This window comes from Phyllopteryx taeniolatus, chromosome 6, assembly GCF_024500385.1.
Source record: "Phyllopteryx taeniolatus isolate TA_2022b chromosome 6, UOR_Ptae_1.2, whole genome shotgun sequence".
Lineage (NCBI taxonomy): Eukaryota > Metazoa > Chordata > Actinopteri > Syngnathiformes > Syngnathidae > Phyllopteryx > Phyllopteryx taeniolatus.
In genome coordinates this window covers 10,567,426-10,585,842 of record NC_084507.1, presented here as the reverse complement: position 1 = coordinate 10,585,842, position 18,417 = coordinate 10,567,426, and the positions used below count along the sequence as shown (strand labels likewise).

General features: G+C 41.6%; 1 protein-coding gene across 5 annotated transcripts in view; it reads right to left on the bottom strand.

Moving 5' to 3' along the window:
* pbxip1b (pre-B-cell leukemia homeobox interacting protein 1b) overlaps nt 1–18,417 on the bottom strand; it is a 21,059-nt gene extending 2,642 nt beyond the window's left edge. The window contains exons 1-12 of one of the 5 annotated variants that reach the window (XM_061775583.1): nt 18,261–18,413; nt 16,306–16,401; nt 16,188–16,228; nt 10,902–10,983; nt 10,593–10,650; nt 10,364–10,431; nt 8,859–9,180; nt 4,396–4,626; nt 4,291–4,314; nt 3,996–4,048; nt 3,722–3,835; nt 32–248 (exon numbers count right to left, since the gene is read on the bottom strand). In XM_061775583.1, coding sequence (XP_061631567.1) covers nt 32–248; nt 3,722–3,835; nt 3,996–4,048; nt 4,291–4,314; nt 4,396–4,626; nt 8,859–9,180; nt 10,364–10,431; nt 10,593–10,650; nt 10,902–10,983; nt 16,188–16,228; nt 16,306–16,365 — 1,270 coding nt within the window. In that variant the 5' untranslated portion in view covers nt 16,366–16,401; nt 18,261–18,413. Of the gene's footprint in view, nt 1–31; nt 249–3,721; nt 3,836–3,995; nt 4,049–4,290; nt 4,315–4,395; nt 4,627–8,858; nt 9,181–10,363; nt 10,432–10,592; nt 10,651–10,882; nt 10,984–16,187; nt 16,229–16,283; nt 16,402–18,260 lie in introns of those variants that run through there. The other 4 variants (XM_061775585.1, XM_061775586.1, XM_061775588.1 and 1 more) reach the window with 4 other exon arrangements.

Below are 18,417 nucleotides of genomic sequence, written 5' to 3'. Positions count from 1 at the left end.
TCATCTCTCATTCGCCTCTGTCCCTCCGCACCTGTCAACTTAGTGACTGTGGATCTCAAAGTTTCTTGTTCGGTCTGAAGTGTCGGCAGTGTCTCCAGCTCCCTCCTCAGCCTCTCGTTCTCTTTCTGAAGGTCAGGAAGAGATGCCACCTCGGACTTCAACCTACTGTTTTCCTCCTGCCAGCGCAGCCGCTCCGTTTCGCCCTCTGCCGCCTGATCCTCAGCTGCTTTCAGCTCTTCTTCCTGTGCCTGGATGAGACAAAAGTCAGCATGTCACAAATGTGGTTATGAAATTGTGGTCAGAGGTCTGATATGTAATGAAGGAGTTTGTTTTTTTTCCTCCCCCACTTGATGTTGCTAATGCTAAGTTTAACCAATGTACAAACTCAAATTACAATGAAGTTGGGAACCTGTGTAAAACGTTAGTAAAAAAAGAACAAAATGATTTTCAAATCTTTTCAACCTATATTCAACTGAATGCACTACAATGACATGATGTTCAAAGTGATGACCGTAATAGTTTTTTTCACAAATATTCTCTCATTTTGAATTTGATGCCTGTAACACGTTCCAAAAAAGGTGGAACATGGGCAACAAAAGACTGAGAAAGTGGAACATTCCAGTTACTTGGAAACTGGTGTCATGATTGAGTATAAAAGGAGCATTCCCGAATGGCTCAGTTGTTCACAAGCAAGGATGGGGCGAGGTTCACCACTTTGTGAACAACTGCGTGAGCAAATACTGTAGTTTCTGAACATACAACTGCAAGGAATTTAGGAATTTAATCATCTACGGTCCATAATATCATCAAAAGATTCAGAGAATCTGGAGAAATCTCTGCACGTAAGCGGCAAGGCCGAAGACTAACATTGAATGCCCATGAACTTTGATCCTTCAGGCAGGACTGCATCAAAATCCGGCATCATTGTGTCAAGGATATTGCCACGTGGTCTTAGGAATCACTTCAGAAAACAATTCTCAGTTAACACAGTTCGTTGCTACTTCTACAAATGCAAGTTAAAACTAGTATGCAACATGAAAGCTATACATCAACAACACCCAAAAATTCTGCCGGCTTCTCTGGGCCCAATCTTATCTGAGATGGACTGACGCAAAGAGTCCTATGGTCTGACAAGTCCATATTTCAAATTGTTTTTGGAACTCATGGTCATCATGTCCGCCAGGCCAAAGGGGAAAAGGACCATCCGGATTGTTATCAGGTCAAAGTTCAAAAGCCAGCATCTGTGATGGTATGCGGGTGTGTTTATGGCATGGGTAAATGCTGAAAGGTATAATAGTGTACAGGTTTTGGAGCAACATGTGCTCGACATCCAAGCAACATATGTTTCAGGGACGTCCCTGCTTATTTCATGAAGACAATGCTAAGCCACATTCTGCATGTATTACAACAGTGCCACTTCGTAGTAAAAGAGTAAGAGTACTAGACTGCCCTGCCAGCAGTCCAGACCCGTCTCCCATTGAAAATGTGTGGCGCATTATGAAGAGCAAAATACAACAACGAAGACCCCAGAGTGTTGAGCGACTGAAGTTGTCCATTAACAAGGCTCTACACTAACTTTTGCACTGGTAGCACTGGTGCGACAGACTTTTTCAGTTGGTCGCACCAGCACATGATTTGGTCGCACCATTTTTTGAGGTGGTACAGCATAACCATGGCATACCATAGTTTCGTATGAAGTAAATATTGACAGTGTCTCGATAAACATTTAGTTTACTAAAGTATAAAGTATACTACCACCATATAAAAGTATACTACCACCATGTAAAAGTATCGTTTATGATTATTCACACTATTTTGGAAATTATTTACTAGCAAAACAAACCAATTTACAAATTGTATGTAAAATCATAGTATCAAACAGAACATGAATAAAGCATTACTACTGGAATTATTGCACTTTATTTGAATGATAGTTTGTTTTCCTATACAATCCTTTTTAAAGGAGTCTGGGCTTTTTAAATATCCACATACAGTATCTTCATATGTCTATGCAATAAACAGGGTTTTGATCGATCGATAGATGGATACGCTCGGTGATGCAAGGACAAAATAAAGAGGAGAGCAATTCAGTCTTCTTCAGGCACAAATCCAGCTGTTACACTCCGTTCTCAATGCCATTAGTTTTGAGCTTTGGCCATATCTTAGTTATTTTTTTTAGTTTAGTTAATATTTAAATGGTTAATCCCTATTCTGACCAGCTCTTCTGATTTAGAGAAATGGCTACCCCCGGTTTTTAGCTGACAACAGAAGTCAGATGAGACTTCCCATCCAATCATGCTATTGAAAAATCAAAACAATCATGTAATTTTCAGGCTGAAAACTTTTTTTTAAACTGCGCTGCCTTCATGCAGCAGCCTGCGTGTCTGCTCTGCAGCCACAGAGTTCTGTAGAGGGCAGCGCATTTGTCCCCAAAATGTGTGTTTAAAGTCACCACAAACTTTTGCTTTCGTCCACAGCTCGCTAACGAAAGAGGCATCGAGTGACGTGGAAACATTTTGCTTACACGGCCGACTGTCAGGGCAAGTCAAAAGATACAAAAAACTAAACTACAGTTAAGTATGCAAAACCGCACAGGCCACACGGAGCGACAGTTTAGCAAATGTCACACATTTAATGAGTGTGACTTGTGAAAAGCACACTACATCCGAAGTCAATCGTAGGGCACATGTTGAGACAGACAAACAATCAGTGCGCTTCAGTTTCAGCTTCATCACGGACGTTAAAATGTTTCACAGTATTACCCGCTTTTGGACTGCATGGTACTTACATGGCTTGTGGCTTCAGTACTCGTTGTTGGCACAAGCAGCTAGTACCAGGTACTATCTGAGGTACCTGATCAGCTGTGGTTCCAAGCTTTCAGAGTCAATACTACATGAGTGACGGAAACCACTGCTGCTTGCTCAGTAGTGGAGCAGTTATGAACTTCCACTGTCTAGAAATGAAATTACAGTATTACACTCTACAATATCCACTTTGATGCAGCAGCTACATTTCTCGCTACCCTCAGTCTCCTATTAAATAAAATAAGTCATCACCATTGTTTTTTTTTTGGTCACTGAAAGTGCAGCAGTTCCCTCGCCTGACTTCCTTGCAGACAGCGTGGGTTCAGTTCCTGCTCAGTGATGGTGTGAGTGTGAATGGTTTTCTGTCTTTATATGAACCGGTACCCTGTGATTAACTGGCGACCAGTCCAGGGTGTCGTCCACCTTTTGGCCGATGTTAGCGGGTTAGCCTCCAGCTTAACTGCAACCCTGGACAAGTTACAGTAAGTGGTATAGAAAATTGACAGATGGATCTTTTTGATTGTCTAGTTCTGACTAATACGTTAAATGGGACATGGTTTCCCAGGACTATGGAAGTATTGCTGTGGAAAACAGATCACTCCATCTGAGGCAAATATAGCCTTAATAAGCTGTGCAGGTAAATGTGGTTCCATTATCTTGGTAATATAATGTATTCACAAGAAATCAGAATGCAGTGACAAACTCCAATGGTGGAAATGCTGTCCTCTTGTGCCATTAAAGTGAGCTACTGCTTTCAGGGCAACAGCTAAACTATAAGAACTTGGGCTTTGGAACTGGAGAGTGTTCAAGATCCGCTGTTGACAAAAAGATATGGTAACTAGTACTTGAGAGATGCTAGTCTGCAACCTGATTACTGTCCAGGTGCCCTTGAGGAAAAAGTCACAGAGGAGACACACCTGAAGTTGCGCTTGCAACATAGAAATTTGTTGGTTTCCATTGGCTAGTTTGGTCTGAAGCTCTGAGTTGTCCGCATCTACTGGGGGCGGAAGAGCCTCTGGATGAAGCCACTCCTATGATAAATTAAAAAAATACACACCTTCATGTATATACGTAATCAGTTCTAAGAATAAGAAAAGTGGGGTAGAGGGCATGTACTGTATAATGAATAAAAATTGAAAGAGAGCAAAAGAAGACGGAATACAGAAGTGAACAAATTAGGAACAGACTGACCTGTTTTCCTTGTTCTTCTGAATGTCTCAACTCCCTTGTACTGTAGTCGCTCTCTAAAAGTCATTGCACACGGTTAACAATATGTATCTTCAATTATGCATATGGAAAGAGTAACATTGTGAACATAAATTAGTGAAGCTTCAGTTTGGTTTCCATTCCAGTGTAACACGGTGTGCTTATTTAACTCCAGTTGTTAAAGTCAATAAGCATTATTATCTTTTTGGAGGATTTTTAATATAGCTCGTTGGATCTGCGTAGCCTGTGAACGTGCATAGACAATAAACACACAACCTACCTTCATCCAGGTCCATGAAGACCCCTGCAAGTATATCACATTTAATTTAGCATCATTTGTCATCGTATATTTAGCTCATTGCCTTCCAACGTGTTGAAGCCCTACCTGAGAACAAGATGGTCCCAAGTCCGACTAGAATGACAGCACCCAGGATGCACTTGTTCAAAGAGAACATGCTGTCATCCACCCTCTGCCTTGGCAGCTGGAATTCTTCTTCCTCTCCTTCCTCTTCCTCATCTATCCTCCCGATTCGCTCCAAAGAGGCCAGGAGGCGCTTCCTCTCAGACTCCGTGTCCTCTGCCCTCCCTTCATTTGACCCTGGCTTCTCCAAAGTATCTGGAAGGAATTTAAATATTGTTTACATTTCCAGGGATCTCGATTGATGAGACGCAAAAAAATGAGCAGGCACGCATAAAACATGATCAATCTGTGTCCACAGACCCACAAACCCACAGCATTAGGGGCTTTTCCACCAACCAGCTCAGGAACTTTGAGTTCCTAGCAGCAAAAGGTTCCTGTGGCAGCCACAGTTTATCTAGCCTGCACCTTGTCCACCAAGTGGCGCTAAGCAGGAAAACGTAAAGGTCGGTCTTTGGAAGTTTTTCTTTTCAATGTACACTATTTTAATCCTCTTATTTCTAGCCTTGCATAACACCACATCCAGTAATGGATGAGAGGTCAAGTTTAGAATGTGTTTTTGGAAGTTAATTCTATCCATCCATCCATTTTCTCCTGCTTATCCGAGGTCGGGTCGCTGGGGCAGTAGCCTTAGCAGGGACGCCCAGAGTTCCCTCTCCCCAGCCACTTCATCCAGCTCTTCCGGGGGGATCCCGAGGCGTTCCCAGGCCAGCCGAAGGATGTAGTCTCTCCGGTGCGTCCTGGGTCGTCCCCGGGGTCTCCTCCCGGTGGGACGTGCCCGGAACACCTCACCGGGGAGGCGTCCGGGAGGCATCCGAATCAGATGCCCCAGCCACCTCATTTGGCTACTCTCGATGTGGAGGAGCAGCGGCTCTACTCTGAGATCCTCCCGGATGACAGAGTTTCTCACCCTATCTCTAAGGGAGAGCCCGGACACCCTGCGGAGGAAACTCATTTCGGCCGCTTGTATCCGGGACCATAGGTGAGGGTAGGAACGTAGATCCACCGGTAAATGGAGAGCGTCGCCTTTCGGCTTAGCTCCTTCTTTACCACAACGGATCGATACAAAGTCTGCATCACTGCAGACGCTGCACCGATCCGCCTGTCTATCTCCTGTTGCATTCTTCCCTCACTCGTGAACAAGACCCCAAGATACTTGAACTCCTCCACTTGGGGCAGGATCTCATCCCCGACCTAATTAATTCTATATTATTAATAATAAGGAATATGGAAAAACTGCTACCAATTTCCAGACTTCTTTCACACGGATGATTACATTTTGATGGAGATCATGATAAAGGTGCTGTCTCATTTTAGGCCACTACCAGGTCGTGACGAATTCCCCACCCTCGCTGTTGACCGAATGAGGAAAGTCAGAGCTGCCAACCGATACAAATTCACTTCCAGAACAATTTGTTCAAATTTATCTGAATTTCCATATTTTCAAAATTTTGTCAAGAACATTTCCATGTGACAGTCATAATCACAATTGTTAATAAATTATGGCGACAATATTTGTCATTTTAATGTTTTCATTTCATCCTCCTAATAATGGTGGATGCAGTAGCAACCTAAATCAAAGTACCGTTTTTTGAGATTTCAATGTTCCATCATCAAAAATATCTGTGTCTAGAATTAATTCACCTTTGCCAATTCTGTTTTCAACCCTGGTAACAAGAAAATGCAAAACTATTCAAGCACATTAATCAGATCTCAAACGTCCAAATTAAAACTCAGCACTCTATTTTGCAAATAAACACCTAACATAGCTGATATATTGAATTGGATAGTTTATGTATGGACAGTTTTGGTTTCTATTTTGTGCAACGCAATGTACTTCTTGTACGCGTAGAAGTCGTCACTTGCATGCCATTTATATTTCCGGCTGAAACGATGCAAATTTCCCCATTGTGGGACTAGACTAATAAAGGTTATCTTATCTTATATTACAAATACTTAATAATAATATACTTTTTACCTGCCCATGTTATGAAGTGACTTGCGCGGTGACGTAGTAATTCATTTATAATCTCTAAACACATATTAATTGGCCTGTTATTTTGTTGTTCAAAGTTGGTTACTCTCTGCGAAAACACAGTTACAGCCAGGCCTATGTGACAAGTGTATTGTTACAGCAAATCACTTATTTCGATGTTTTGTGACTGCTTGTAACGATAGCTTAGCAATTAGCATGGCTTTGACAGTCTTCACCTATCCACTCCTCGTCCTCCCTTGGAGGAGTGGAGGATAGGAGGACGAGGACACTTTTGTTAGAAGCATGGTAAGAAGTGTCGCTTATTTGCTACCATGGTGGCGATGATTAGTGATTTACAATGCATTGACACCGGATGCAAAGAGAAATTTTGCTTCTCCGGCTTGACAGCCGGGGAGCGTAATAAAATAGCGTGCAGCAAGCAGCTGTTCAATGTGGACGCGCCAGTAATGTCAGACGCTGGATTTCTTTTCCCAATATCCAGAACAATCAGTGTTACGGCCGTAACGAGTGAACGTCCAGTGATTTCCGTAACAAAATACGGACATTCCGTAACATTTGGAAGCTGTGGAAAAAGTTAAATGACAATGAAAATCGCCGACAATCTAATAATTAACGGCATCATTTATTTTTTTAAGCTTTGTTTTGCCCTCAAAACTGCCTCAGTAGCCTCCCGCTGATGCCGCTCGTTTGCCTTCTGTAGTAGATGCACATGCGCAGTAGTGGTCAGCCGTGATGTAACCGAAAAAGCTAAGGTTAACTGGTGTTAGCAACGGAGCCCAAAGGTTTGAGCATTTCAGCTAAAATACTAAAGAGTAATGCGATGCAAAACCTGAGAGGCAGAACCTGCCTTTCATGGCAGCACAACAATGATACACAAGCATCCAAAAAGGAAGCACGTTGTGGCTGATTCCATTTCTGAGAAAGAGGGACCATTATATCATGATGTCAGGTATTTGGCTAGTTAGCTGCTAATATTACCCATTAGTGAAGCTACTTGCTTAAAGCTGTAAACGTTAAGATTAGCTTAAGGCTAACAATGACGATTTCCTACGACTGATGAAACAGAAACTTCGATATGCCAGCCATGTGCTACATGGCGGCCACATTGGTGGGGGCAATGTTCCCAACAAAGGCAATGCATGGAAATTGAAAATAAATTAGAACTTAGCTCATTTCTCAAACCATCTTCATGAAGTTTACTTCTTTGTCAGTGTCAAAGCATATGCTAATACACAACATTTGAAAAAGAAAAAAAAAAGAGCCCAAAAATATTCTTACCTATGAAAGGTTATTCCTACTTCCCTTGTTGTGATTGGACATAATTGTGCCTAGTTTGTGGTTCCATTTTAAAGTGCACTAAACATTTACAGTTATAAATGTTAAAGGCCAAAGGATTGCCTTTATTTTAATTTGCACTACCATATATAAACATGGCGGCGCGGTGGCCGACTGGTTAGAGCGTCAGCCTCACAGTTCTGAGGTGCGGGGTTCAATCCCCGTCCCCGCCTGTGTGGAGTTTGCATGTTCTCCCCGTGCCTGCGTGGGTTTTCTCCGGGCACTCCGGTTTCCTCCCACATCCCAAAAACATGCATTAATTGGAGACTCTAAATTGCCCGTAGGCATGACTGTGAGTGTGAATGGTTGTTAGTTTCTATGTGCCCTGCGATTGGCTGGCAACCAGTTCAGGGTGTACCCCGCCTCCTGCCCGATGACAGCTGGGATAGGCTCCAGCACGCCCGCGACCCGAGTGAGGAGAAGCGGCTCAGAAAATGGATGGATGGATATATAAACATATAGCATATATATAAAATAATGATCCAAAACATACCGCCTAGGAAACCCTCAATTGGGTTCAAAGAAAAAAAATAAAGCTCCTAGAATGGTCCAGCCAATCACCTGACTTGACTTGAAAATCTATGGAAAGAACTGAAGCTCAAGGTCCATAAAAGAAGCCCACAGAACCTTCAAGATTTAAAGACTGCTTGTACGGAGCAATAAGCCAAAATCACATCGGAGCAATGCATGCGACTAGTTTCTCCATACAGGAGGCGTCTTGAAGCAATCATTGCAAACAAAGGCTTTTGTACAAAGTATTAAATAAATACCAGTTGGCGTGTTCAATACTTTTTCCTGGTGTCATTTCACATTATTACATACAACTTAATTTCTGAACTTATTTGCTCTACTTTCTTTGTATGTATGGATTACTTGGATTGTTCCCAACATCTGGTGGAATGTTCAGGTCAATAGCACTTTTGGAGGTAAATTTAGTGAGAAAATTGGTGACGTGTTAAATACTTATTTCAGCCGCTGTATATTAATAGAGGAAAAGTTCCAACTGTATCCAAGTCCAATTTTACTTGACATGATAGACAGCCACCCATTTTTCTCAAGCTCAGTAAATATTAAATGCCTCTGGTGTGGTTGATCATACCTGTGTGTTTAGAAAGAAGGTCTGACTCCTCCCCTTCCTGTTTTAGGTCTTCCTCCCACATTCCGTCATGCCTCTCTCCTTGCTGCATGAGATCCACACCTCCCAGAGTTTCTGTGCTCAGCAGCGAGCCCAGGGGCTCATCAGGGGAGGGGGTCATGTGGCTTAAGGATTCGGAGAAGGCATCCTGGTTAGGGCTGTCAAGTGCAACCTCTGATTGGATGTCGCCGGAAGGAATGGGGGCATCTGTGACAGATGGGGGCACAGCGGGTGGATGATCTGTGCTGGAGTCTTCACTTGGGTCTGTTTTACTCTCTTCTGCTACCTGATTCAAAAGAAAAGGGTCATCCAAAGTCATGAGTGTGAACATTTCCAGCACTGTTGCAAATTAGCCTCAAACTAAAAAATGTCTTGTTTGTCTTCTTACTTCAAACTAAAGTTTGTCTTCACCATGAACAAATACTACACTTTTACAAAGCTAGGAGTTAGACATGGAAACTGAGTGAAGTACTTCCTTTTGAAATGTTTTGACTGTTAACCCACATTGTGCTGCACTTTACACACATAGAAAATCTGCCAAACAATAATTTAATTAGAGTAATAATAGTGGACCACCCAACTTGGAAAGTTAAAGGTATGCAATGCATCCGTCAATGTTAAACAAACAAATAAATAAAGCCAATTAGTTAATTGTGTTGAGCTACATAAACTATTCCTGTTTTGTTAGTTTATCACAAATTACTGGAACTTTTTCACTCTGGTCAACTGTTCACGTGACGTGATTTATTCCGATCGGGTGTATACAGTACATGATGACCACTACATTTAATCAGAACAGCTGTGTGACCTGCGCACCTCGTCGTGAATGCCACGTCATTTATGGAGGTCTGTCGTCTATTCAGCACAGTAGTTGGGATTGTTTTTACGCAGTACGTTCATTTAAAAAAAAAAAAACAATTGATAAAACCAACTTATAAGGAGTTCAAAACAAGATCTCCCGTCGCATACGAGTTCCGTCGGGAGCCACCATATGTAAGCCGTGCGTAAATGTCACCATGCATTTACGTCAAGATGAAGCATGGCGAAAATTTACTTCTCATCGGTTTGGCAAAAGGAATATTCCACCCCTGTGAAACCGAATGAAATTCCATTCTGATTCGGCCTGTTTATGCCGACTGAGGTGTTTCTATGGATAATTTTTCCTGAAGCTCCTGTAGCTGCTTGCACCTCTAGACTTGCAGCACAACAACAGCCGATGAAAAAACAATGCCCAGAGGACTATACACCAACTATTAAGCAACGACTTGAGTCGTCCAATGCTGTGGATTCCAAGGGGAGCACTCGTCCAGGAAACAAGCACCGCAAAAACAATTCCGCTCTTCCCCTAGTCACCCATAGCTACATGTTGACTCCTTAACAACAACTTTGTACTGTACAGTAATATGGGTGTATATTCCATCCCAAAAAAAGTGCTTCAATGTAACGGACAACCGGCTAGATCGATTTACCTGATGGTCCTCTTCCGGGAGACATGAAGATTCTAAACTCTCTAAAGGCTGGTTGCTTGGCCCACCAGCTGGCTCATCATCAAAAAAAAGAAGAAAAAAAAAAGTGAAACAGAAGTCCTCTACGGCTATAATTTAAACATGATGACAATGTAAAAGTGCCTTTTCAGGAAGCAACAGGGCATCATTGTGTCAGTATGCAAATAATGATTAAGAGAGAATGAAGAGAAACCTTGCTCATGATGCTTTGTCTGTTCCTCCAGAGGCCTCACAGTTTCAGGACCAGTCTCCTGGTATGAAATACACGTAACATACAGTCTTATACACACATATTGAACTGAATATGTCTAATCTGACAATATAGTATGTCTTTTAATTGGAACTGATTTTCACAGATGAGTGAGAGCAGTGGAAGGAGGACAAAAACCACTGAGTAATCAAATGACCTAAAATAAAAAGTGTAACTGGGTCAAGTAGTTTTTCCCTTTTGTATAAAACTGCACTTTAATTGAGGCTGTGCACCGCGGTGACTTGACAGTACCTCAGGACTGACGATGGTCCAGCTGCTGTTAGCACTGTTGATGCCAGACATGGCCCCACCCCTTTGAGGCTGTGCTTGTCTCCTGCAACACACACACACACACACACACACACACACACACACACACACACACACACACACACACAAACCGTGACCAACGGGCACTGGTGTAAGATACAAACTGAAACGTGCAGGCACGTAATGGGTGAGGTTAGAGCAGAGGTGTCAAACTCAAGGCTTGGGGGCCAGATCTGGTCCGCCACATCATTTTATGTGTGTCAACTTCAATAACTCTTGGTCAAATCTGTACCAAAATTTCAAATTGTCATATGCAGACCCTTTCCAAAAAAAAATTATATAATGGAAAAGTTGTATTTATTTTCATAATTCCATTCAAAAAGTAAAATTTTCATAGATTATATATACAGGGCCCACAGTTTAAACTATTTCAAGTATTTATGTTTATTTTTACATAATTTGGGCTTCCAGCTCATAAAACCCACAAAATCAGGAATTCAAAACATTTTAATTCTGTGAAGAAATCAGCCCAAATTTTGCAGGCCATAAATGTTTTGAACTGAGTGTCACACAATAATCAGCTACTAAACTCAAAGCACCTGCACAGGTTTGCCCAGGTGTCATTAGAATGCTTTAGTTTGGTTCAATTGTCTCAGTTGGGTTCAATATTGGGAAGACTGCAGACTTGACAACTGGCCAGAAGACCATCATTGATACCCACCATAGGACGGGTAAGCCACAAAGGTTCGTAGCTGAGGAGGCTGGCTGTTCACAGAGTGCTGTGTCCAAGCATATCAATGGAAAATCTAGTGCAAGGACAAAATAACGCAGGAGAAGATGCGCCAGCAAAAGTGATGACCGTGGGCTTCAGCGGATTATCAAACAGAGAAGATTCAAGAAACTAACAGAGATCCAGAAAGACTGGAATGAGGCGGAAGTCACAGCTTCAAAAACCACCGCATTCAGACGGAGATGCTTGAGAGGTCAAGTCGCTTCTGAGCCTGAGCCAACGTAGGAAGCGTCTCAACTGGGCCAAGGAGAAGAAGGACTGGACTGTTGGCCAGTGGTCCAAGGTCCTCTTTTCCAATGAAAGTAAAGTCTGCCTTTCATTCGGGAATCAACTCAATATGCTTTACATGATTAAAAGCATTTAAAAAACAAAAAAAAACAAAACAGCATATAAACATTTAAAACAAAGAGAAAAATAAAAGTACACTTAAAACAGCATACAGTGCAAGAAATATCATTTAAAAGTGGAAATGCTCTTAAAAAGCATGTGGGGTAGAAAAAGAAGAGTTTTTAACCTGGACTTAAAAACATTCACAATTGGGGCTGACGTCACTTCTGTTGGCAACTTATTCCATTTGTGTGCAGCATAATAGCTAAATGCGGCTTCACCATGTTTGCTTTGGACTCTTGTGCTCCACTATTTGACCAGAGTCTGTAGATCTCAGAGCCCTCCTGGGTTTATATTGCATTAGCATGTCTTTCATGTATTCAGGACCTAAACCATTTAGTGATTTATAGACCAGTAGCAGAACTTTAAAATCTATACTAAAGCTGACTAGGAGCCAGTGTAGAGACTAGAATTGGAGTAATGTGCGCTGACCTCTTTGTTCTGGTCAGCATTCTGAATGAGCTGCAGCAGTTTAATGCTCTTTTGGGGGAGTCCAGTCAGAAGACCATTACAATAGTGAAGTCTACTGGAGATAATAGCATGGATGAGCTTCTCCTGGTCTGCTTGGCAAATGCAAGCCTCCACTCTGGATATGTTCTTCAGATGGTAGAAGGCAGTTTTAGTAATTTATTTGATATGACTTTTGAAAGTCAGGTCGGAATCTATCAGTACAGCAAGGTTTTGGACTTGGTCTTTAAAGAGTGGCTCCAGGTATTTACTATCAGCAATCCTCTTTTCTTTATTACCAAAACAATTCTCAGTTTTGTTGTGGTTTAATTGAAGAACATTTGGGCTTACCCAGTTATTTATCTGTTTTACACAGTGACACAACACCTCAATTGAACTGTAGTCATCTGGAGACACTGCTAGATATAACTGTGTGTCATCTGCATAGCTACGACAGTCAAAATTAAAGTTCTGAAGAATTTGACCCAAGGGTAGCATATACAGGCTGGGTCCAAGAACTGACCCTTGAAGCACCCCATAGGTCATTGCCATAAAATGAGATTTTATTTATAGACAGACAGACAGACACACACACACACACACACACACACAGACAGACATATGTACAGTGGGGCAAAAACGTATTTAGTCAGTCACCAATTGTGCAAGTTCTCCCACTTAAAAAGATGAGAGAGGCCTGCTAAGAAATTCTTTAAAGAATCAGACAATGTGATTTTCTGGATTTTTTTTCCCCCTCATAGGTGAGGTATACATATTTTTAAATTTACAGGCCTCTCTCATCTTTTTAAGTGGGAGAACTTTCACAATTGGTGGCTGACCAAATACTTTTTTGCCCCACTGTATGTATTTTCTCAGTTCAAACATGTACTTATGTGAAGGCATAAGGAAAATAAAGCTAGAAAAAGTAGCATACATTTTTCCAGGTCAGAGCAATGGTCATGACAGAGTAAAATACAGCCGCCAGAGAACATCTGTTTAATGCTCAATGTCCTCGCTCTTGTCCAACATTAGCTTGATAGTGCTAAAGGTTGAACGCATTTACATCACGCAACATTTGAATACTTTCCTTGAGGCCTCACCCCACTCTGTCAACAATAAAGAGCTACTGTAATGTGCTGTCACCAGTTTTCAGTACGTGTGTGTGCACAGGAAGTGTGTTTCCCAGGGGCCATTTAGTTTTGCCATTAGTAGTTTGTGTGTGTTGTGGGAGTTCAGTCAACCTGGCTTTTGACAAGCAGGGGGAAATGTTTGGGCCGAGGCTTGGGTAACTAAGGCTGGCCCACGCTGTGAAGACAATAGAATGGGCTAAATCGGCATTTCAACACTACTCGGCTCTTCAGTGATGCCAACAAAACCAAGTTGCAACTATATCCAGTGGAAACACTCAGACAGAATTTATTCCAGGACGTTGGTAAACCTGTCATTAATTTAGCTTTCAAAACAATTTCTCCCATAAGGCACAATATAAATTAAATTCAGTCCGTAAAATCGCCTTTTTAACTGTATAGGCAATGTTTACGTAACTAAGTCATTTTTACAATCTTAACTGTGGTAAAAGTGTAAGTATAAGTCAAGTAGTTAATAATAACATTATAACATTATCGTAATAGCATAACTGCCTAAGTCATTGTTGAATGTTTTAGGGAAACAAGAAAAACACACAACACATTTAACAAACTAAAAGAGTGCAGTTGGCTCAATTCAACCTTTGTGGATTATCATGACCTGAATGACTGATTATCAACATACACAAAGAAAAAACGATTTTTAGCAAGCACATTGGCATTTTTTATTGATTTGTGATAGAAAGTTAAAAATGAATTATGCTATTAGTCTAATTATAAGAGACCGAGCTGACTGCATAGCACTATAAAAAATAAAAAAATAAAAAATATTTTTAAACTTGGTTTTAATTACTGCAGCACTGGATTTACAGCCATGTATCATGTTGGAATACTATGCTTTTATTCAAATACAAGAATTAAGATTAAGAATTTGGATGCGCACTTGTTTTCCTCTTCTTAATGCATTGCAAAGGTATTGGATTGGGGCTTGGTATCGGCAGAATCAAAATCAAGTGATTTGGACTGACTTGGATACAAAAAATTTAATCAGAACATCCATCCATCCATCCATTTTCCGAGCCGCTTCTCCTCACTAGGGTCGCGGGCGTGCTGGAGCCTATCCCAGCTGTCATCGGGCAGGAGGCGGGGTACACCCTGAACTGGTTGCCAGCCAATCGCAGGGCACATCGAAACAAACAACCATTCGCACTCACAGTCATGCCTACGGGCAATTTAGAGTCTCCAATTAATGCATCTTTTTGGGATGTGGGAGGAAACCGGAGTGCCCGGAGAAAACCCACGCAGGCACGGGGAGAACATGCAAACTCCACACAGGCGGGGCCGGGGATTGAACCCAGGTCCTCAGAACTGTGAGGCTGACGCTCTAACCAGTCGGCCACCGTGCCGCCTAATCAGAACATCTCTACTGCTTATTGGCGCAAAGGCTTCTATGGCGGTCTTATGAACCGTTGCCTTATTGTTCTTCTCAACTTTGCCATTATTTTTTTTGTCAGTTGGTTGAATCCAGTTGATTGTTCTATGATATTAACTGGCATGTCCTCTTTACTGTCACTGGCTCCTGTGATGACATCACCACACCACCCAAAAAGCATAACCCACTTGTGGAATTAATTCTTTAGATTATCAATGATCTGAAGTCTTGCCAGTCTCACATGACAACAGTTTTTATCTTCCACTTTAGAGGGATAATTATCCCGAAAATGTAGACTGTTTTCCAAATAGAAGCAATTTGAATGTTTCTACTGAATTTATGTTTAATACAGATTTGTACACAAGCGTTGAACTGGCCTTGCACCTTTTTTTCCCACGGCGAATCCTCACAAAATGAATCTTCAAACTCTGACACCATGCAGTTTTTGTTCAGTCACCAGTCATATTTAAAAAATAAATAAATAAATATTTAACAAATTCTGCCTGGGTATGTAGACTTATGAGCACAACTGTACATATATGAAGTCATATGTACCCCTGTCATATTGCAATGAAAGTGTAGGCTACACCTTTTCCATAACCTCCGGGTGGCGGTGGCATACTAGAATGGAAGTGAACACCTTTTTCATAACCTCTAGGTGCCGGTGGCATATTGGTATTAAAGTGTACAGCTTTTTCATAACCTCTAGATGGCGGCATACATTTATACATTATACACGAGAAATTGCGATAAGTTGTGTGTCATAATGTGAAATGACACAGGGAAAAAGTATTGAACACATGAAGAAAGGGAGGTGCAAAAAGGCATGGAAAGCCAAGAAAACACCTAAAATCTATCAATAATCAAACAGTAATCTAACCCTTTGTCAGTGCAAATGAATATTGGCTGGTTCAGGCCTAATTAATAGCCAACAAAAACTTCTCATTGCCATGGTGTGTCAAGATACAGCTCATTGTGGATAAGAGCAGAGCGCTGTCTCAAGACCATCGCAAAGTAATTTTTTCAAAACATAACAATGGCATTGGTTACAGGCACATATCTAAGCTTCTGAATGTTCCAGTGAGCACGCTTGGGGTCATAATACGCAAGTGGAAAGCCAATCATACCACCATAACTTTGCCTCCATCAGGTGTTCCTCGCAAGATTTCTGACAGAGAAGTGCAAAGAATAATCAGAAGAGTTGTCCAAGAGCCAAGAACCACCTGTGGAGAGCTTCAAAAAGACCTGGAATAAGCAGGTACTGTTGTCACAAGGAAAACGGTGAGTAATGTACTGCGCCACCATGGCCTGTATGCGCGCTCACCACGCAAGACCCCACTGCTGAAAAAAACCAAAAAAAACATGTCAAAGCTCGTTTGCTGAACAACATTTGGACAAGCCAGTTAAATACTGGGAGAATATAGTCTGGTCTGATGAGAGCAAAATTCAACTGTTTGGATACCATAATGCACACCACATTTGGAGGAGAAATGGCACTGCACATCACCCTAAAAACACCATACCAACAGTGACGTTCGGAGGAGGGAACATGATCGTGTGGGGCTGATTTTCAGCAAATGGTACTGGTAAACTTCACATTATTGAAGGAAAGACGAATGGGAAAATGTATCGAGACATTCTTGACTTGTTCCCAACAGCTGGTGAAATGTTCATGTCAATAGCACCTTTCGAAATATATTTCGTGAGAAAAATGGTGACGTGTTAAATACTTATTTCAGCCGCTGTATGTGGAGATGTGGCTGTGTACAGAATTAATCACACATTCACATTCAAGTTTCACACTCGCATTAAATGGAAGCCAGCACACACCTGCCACCATTTAAAGTGCTTCTGAAAAACACCAAATAAAGTTCAGATGTCCTAGTAGGCTTTTGTTGACTCTTTATTATTATTATTTTGGCAGAAGCCTGGAAGTTTTGTGCTAACACTGACTGGTATTTGCAACAGTTTAGAATTCCCTCCAACTTGACGAAGGCCCCAGTTCCAGCCCGAGCCCCCAAATCATGATGCTGCCACCACCATGCTTCACTGTTGGTTATGGTGTTCCTTTTTTGATAAGCAGTATTGTGTTGTGCCAAACATACGTTTTGAAATTATGGCTAAAAAGTTCAACCTTGGTTTCATCAGACCACAACACATTTTCCCTCATGCGCTTAGCAGAATTCAAGTGTGTTTTTTGCAACATTTTGAAATATATCCCATGTATACAGTACATAACACTTCTTTACTTATTACATAGATCCATCTTTCATGAACATATCACAAGACACATTCTGCCTGGACTGACACGTTCCCTTCCCAAGCTCTGCAATGTAGGTCTCCTCTCCCACGAGAATCTAGCCTGGGGTCCGAAGAGTATTGTGGAGCCTATCGTGAGACAGCTTACAAAGACAATGGCTAAATATAGCTGCCTGGAGATTGACTGGAGACAGGAGAAGGAGCGCATACGGCACAGCAGAAGACAGCTGGATGAGTCAAAAAATTTACCAGCTGTTAGGTTTCAACTGCTTTTGGTTTATGTTGCATACAAAGTCTTGAATTTGGGTTGTACCATGGTTTAACAAGCATCGTTAAAGCATATTGTGGTTCCAAGACAACTGTAGGCTGTGAGCATGAAAGTACTACCAAAAAAGGTCAGGACAAAGACACACCATCAAGCACCAGTTTGAGAACAACAACGTGTGCCTGACGGCTTCTCAAAACAATTTCACTCATAGAAAACAATGTCCATTCAATTAATTTGTCTGTAAAATAACTGTAGTGGCTAAGTTTTTAATAACAACTTAACATAACAATTGTCATCAAACTTAAACTTAAAACCACTCATTCAATTTTCCTCCTGTAAAATCCACGAGGTTTGCAGAAGTCTCGCGTGGTGACAGATGAAGCTTGAGGAGTATTGTGTGGCACATGAGCATCACGCACAAACCAGAAGTAAACACTGAGGCTACTTTTTGACAGCAACTGCCGTGAACGTCGACGTAGAGACAAATAAAACTCACAAATGCACTTTTAATAAATGAATTGAACTCGCGTACAACTGAGTAAATGTGTTTACGAAGCAAAACGTAACCGTATGTCAAGCAAAAGTCTAGCAAACAAATACGACGTAACGAACAACGTCAGAACTAACGTTTTAGTACATTGAATCAACAACCACCCCGAGTGCTCCTTCTTACCTTCCTTCACTTTCAGTTGACTTTATCCAGGCAGCTTTACAAGGAGTTAGTTCCGAGGTGGTCGTCAGTCTTCCTTCCTTTCCATCGAGTTAAGAAGTAACTGTCAGGTCAGACGTGCCTCCAGAACCAGCACGAGCCGCATTGCCCCCTCGTCCAA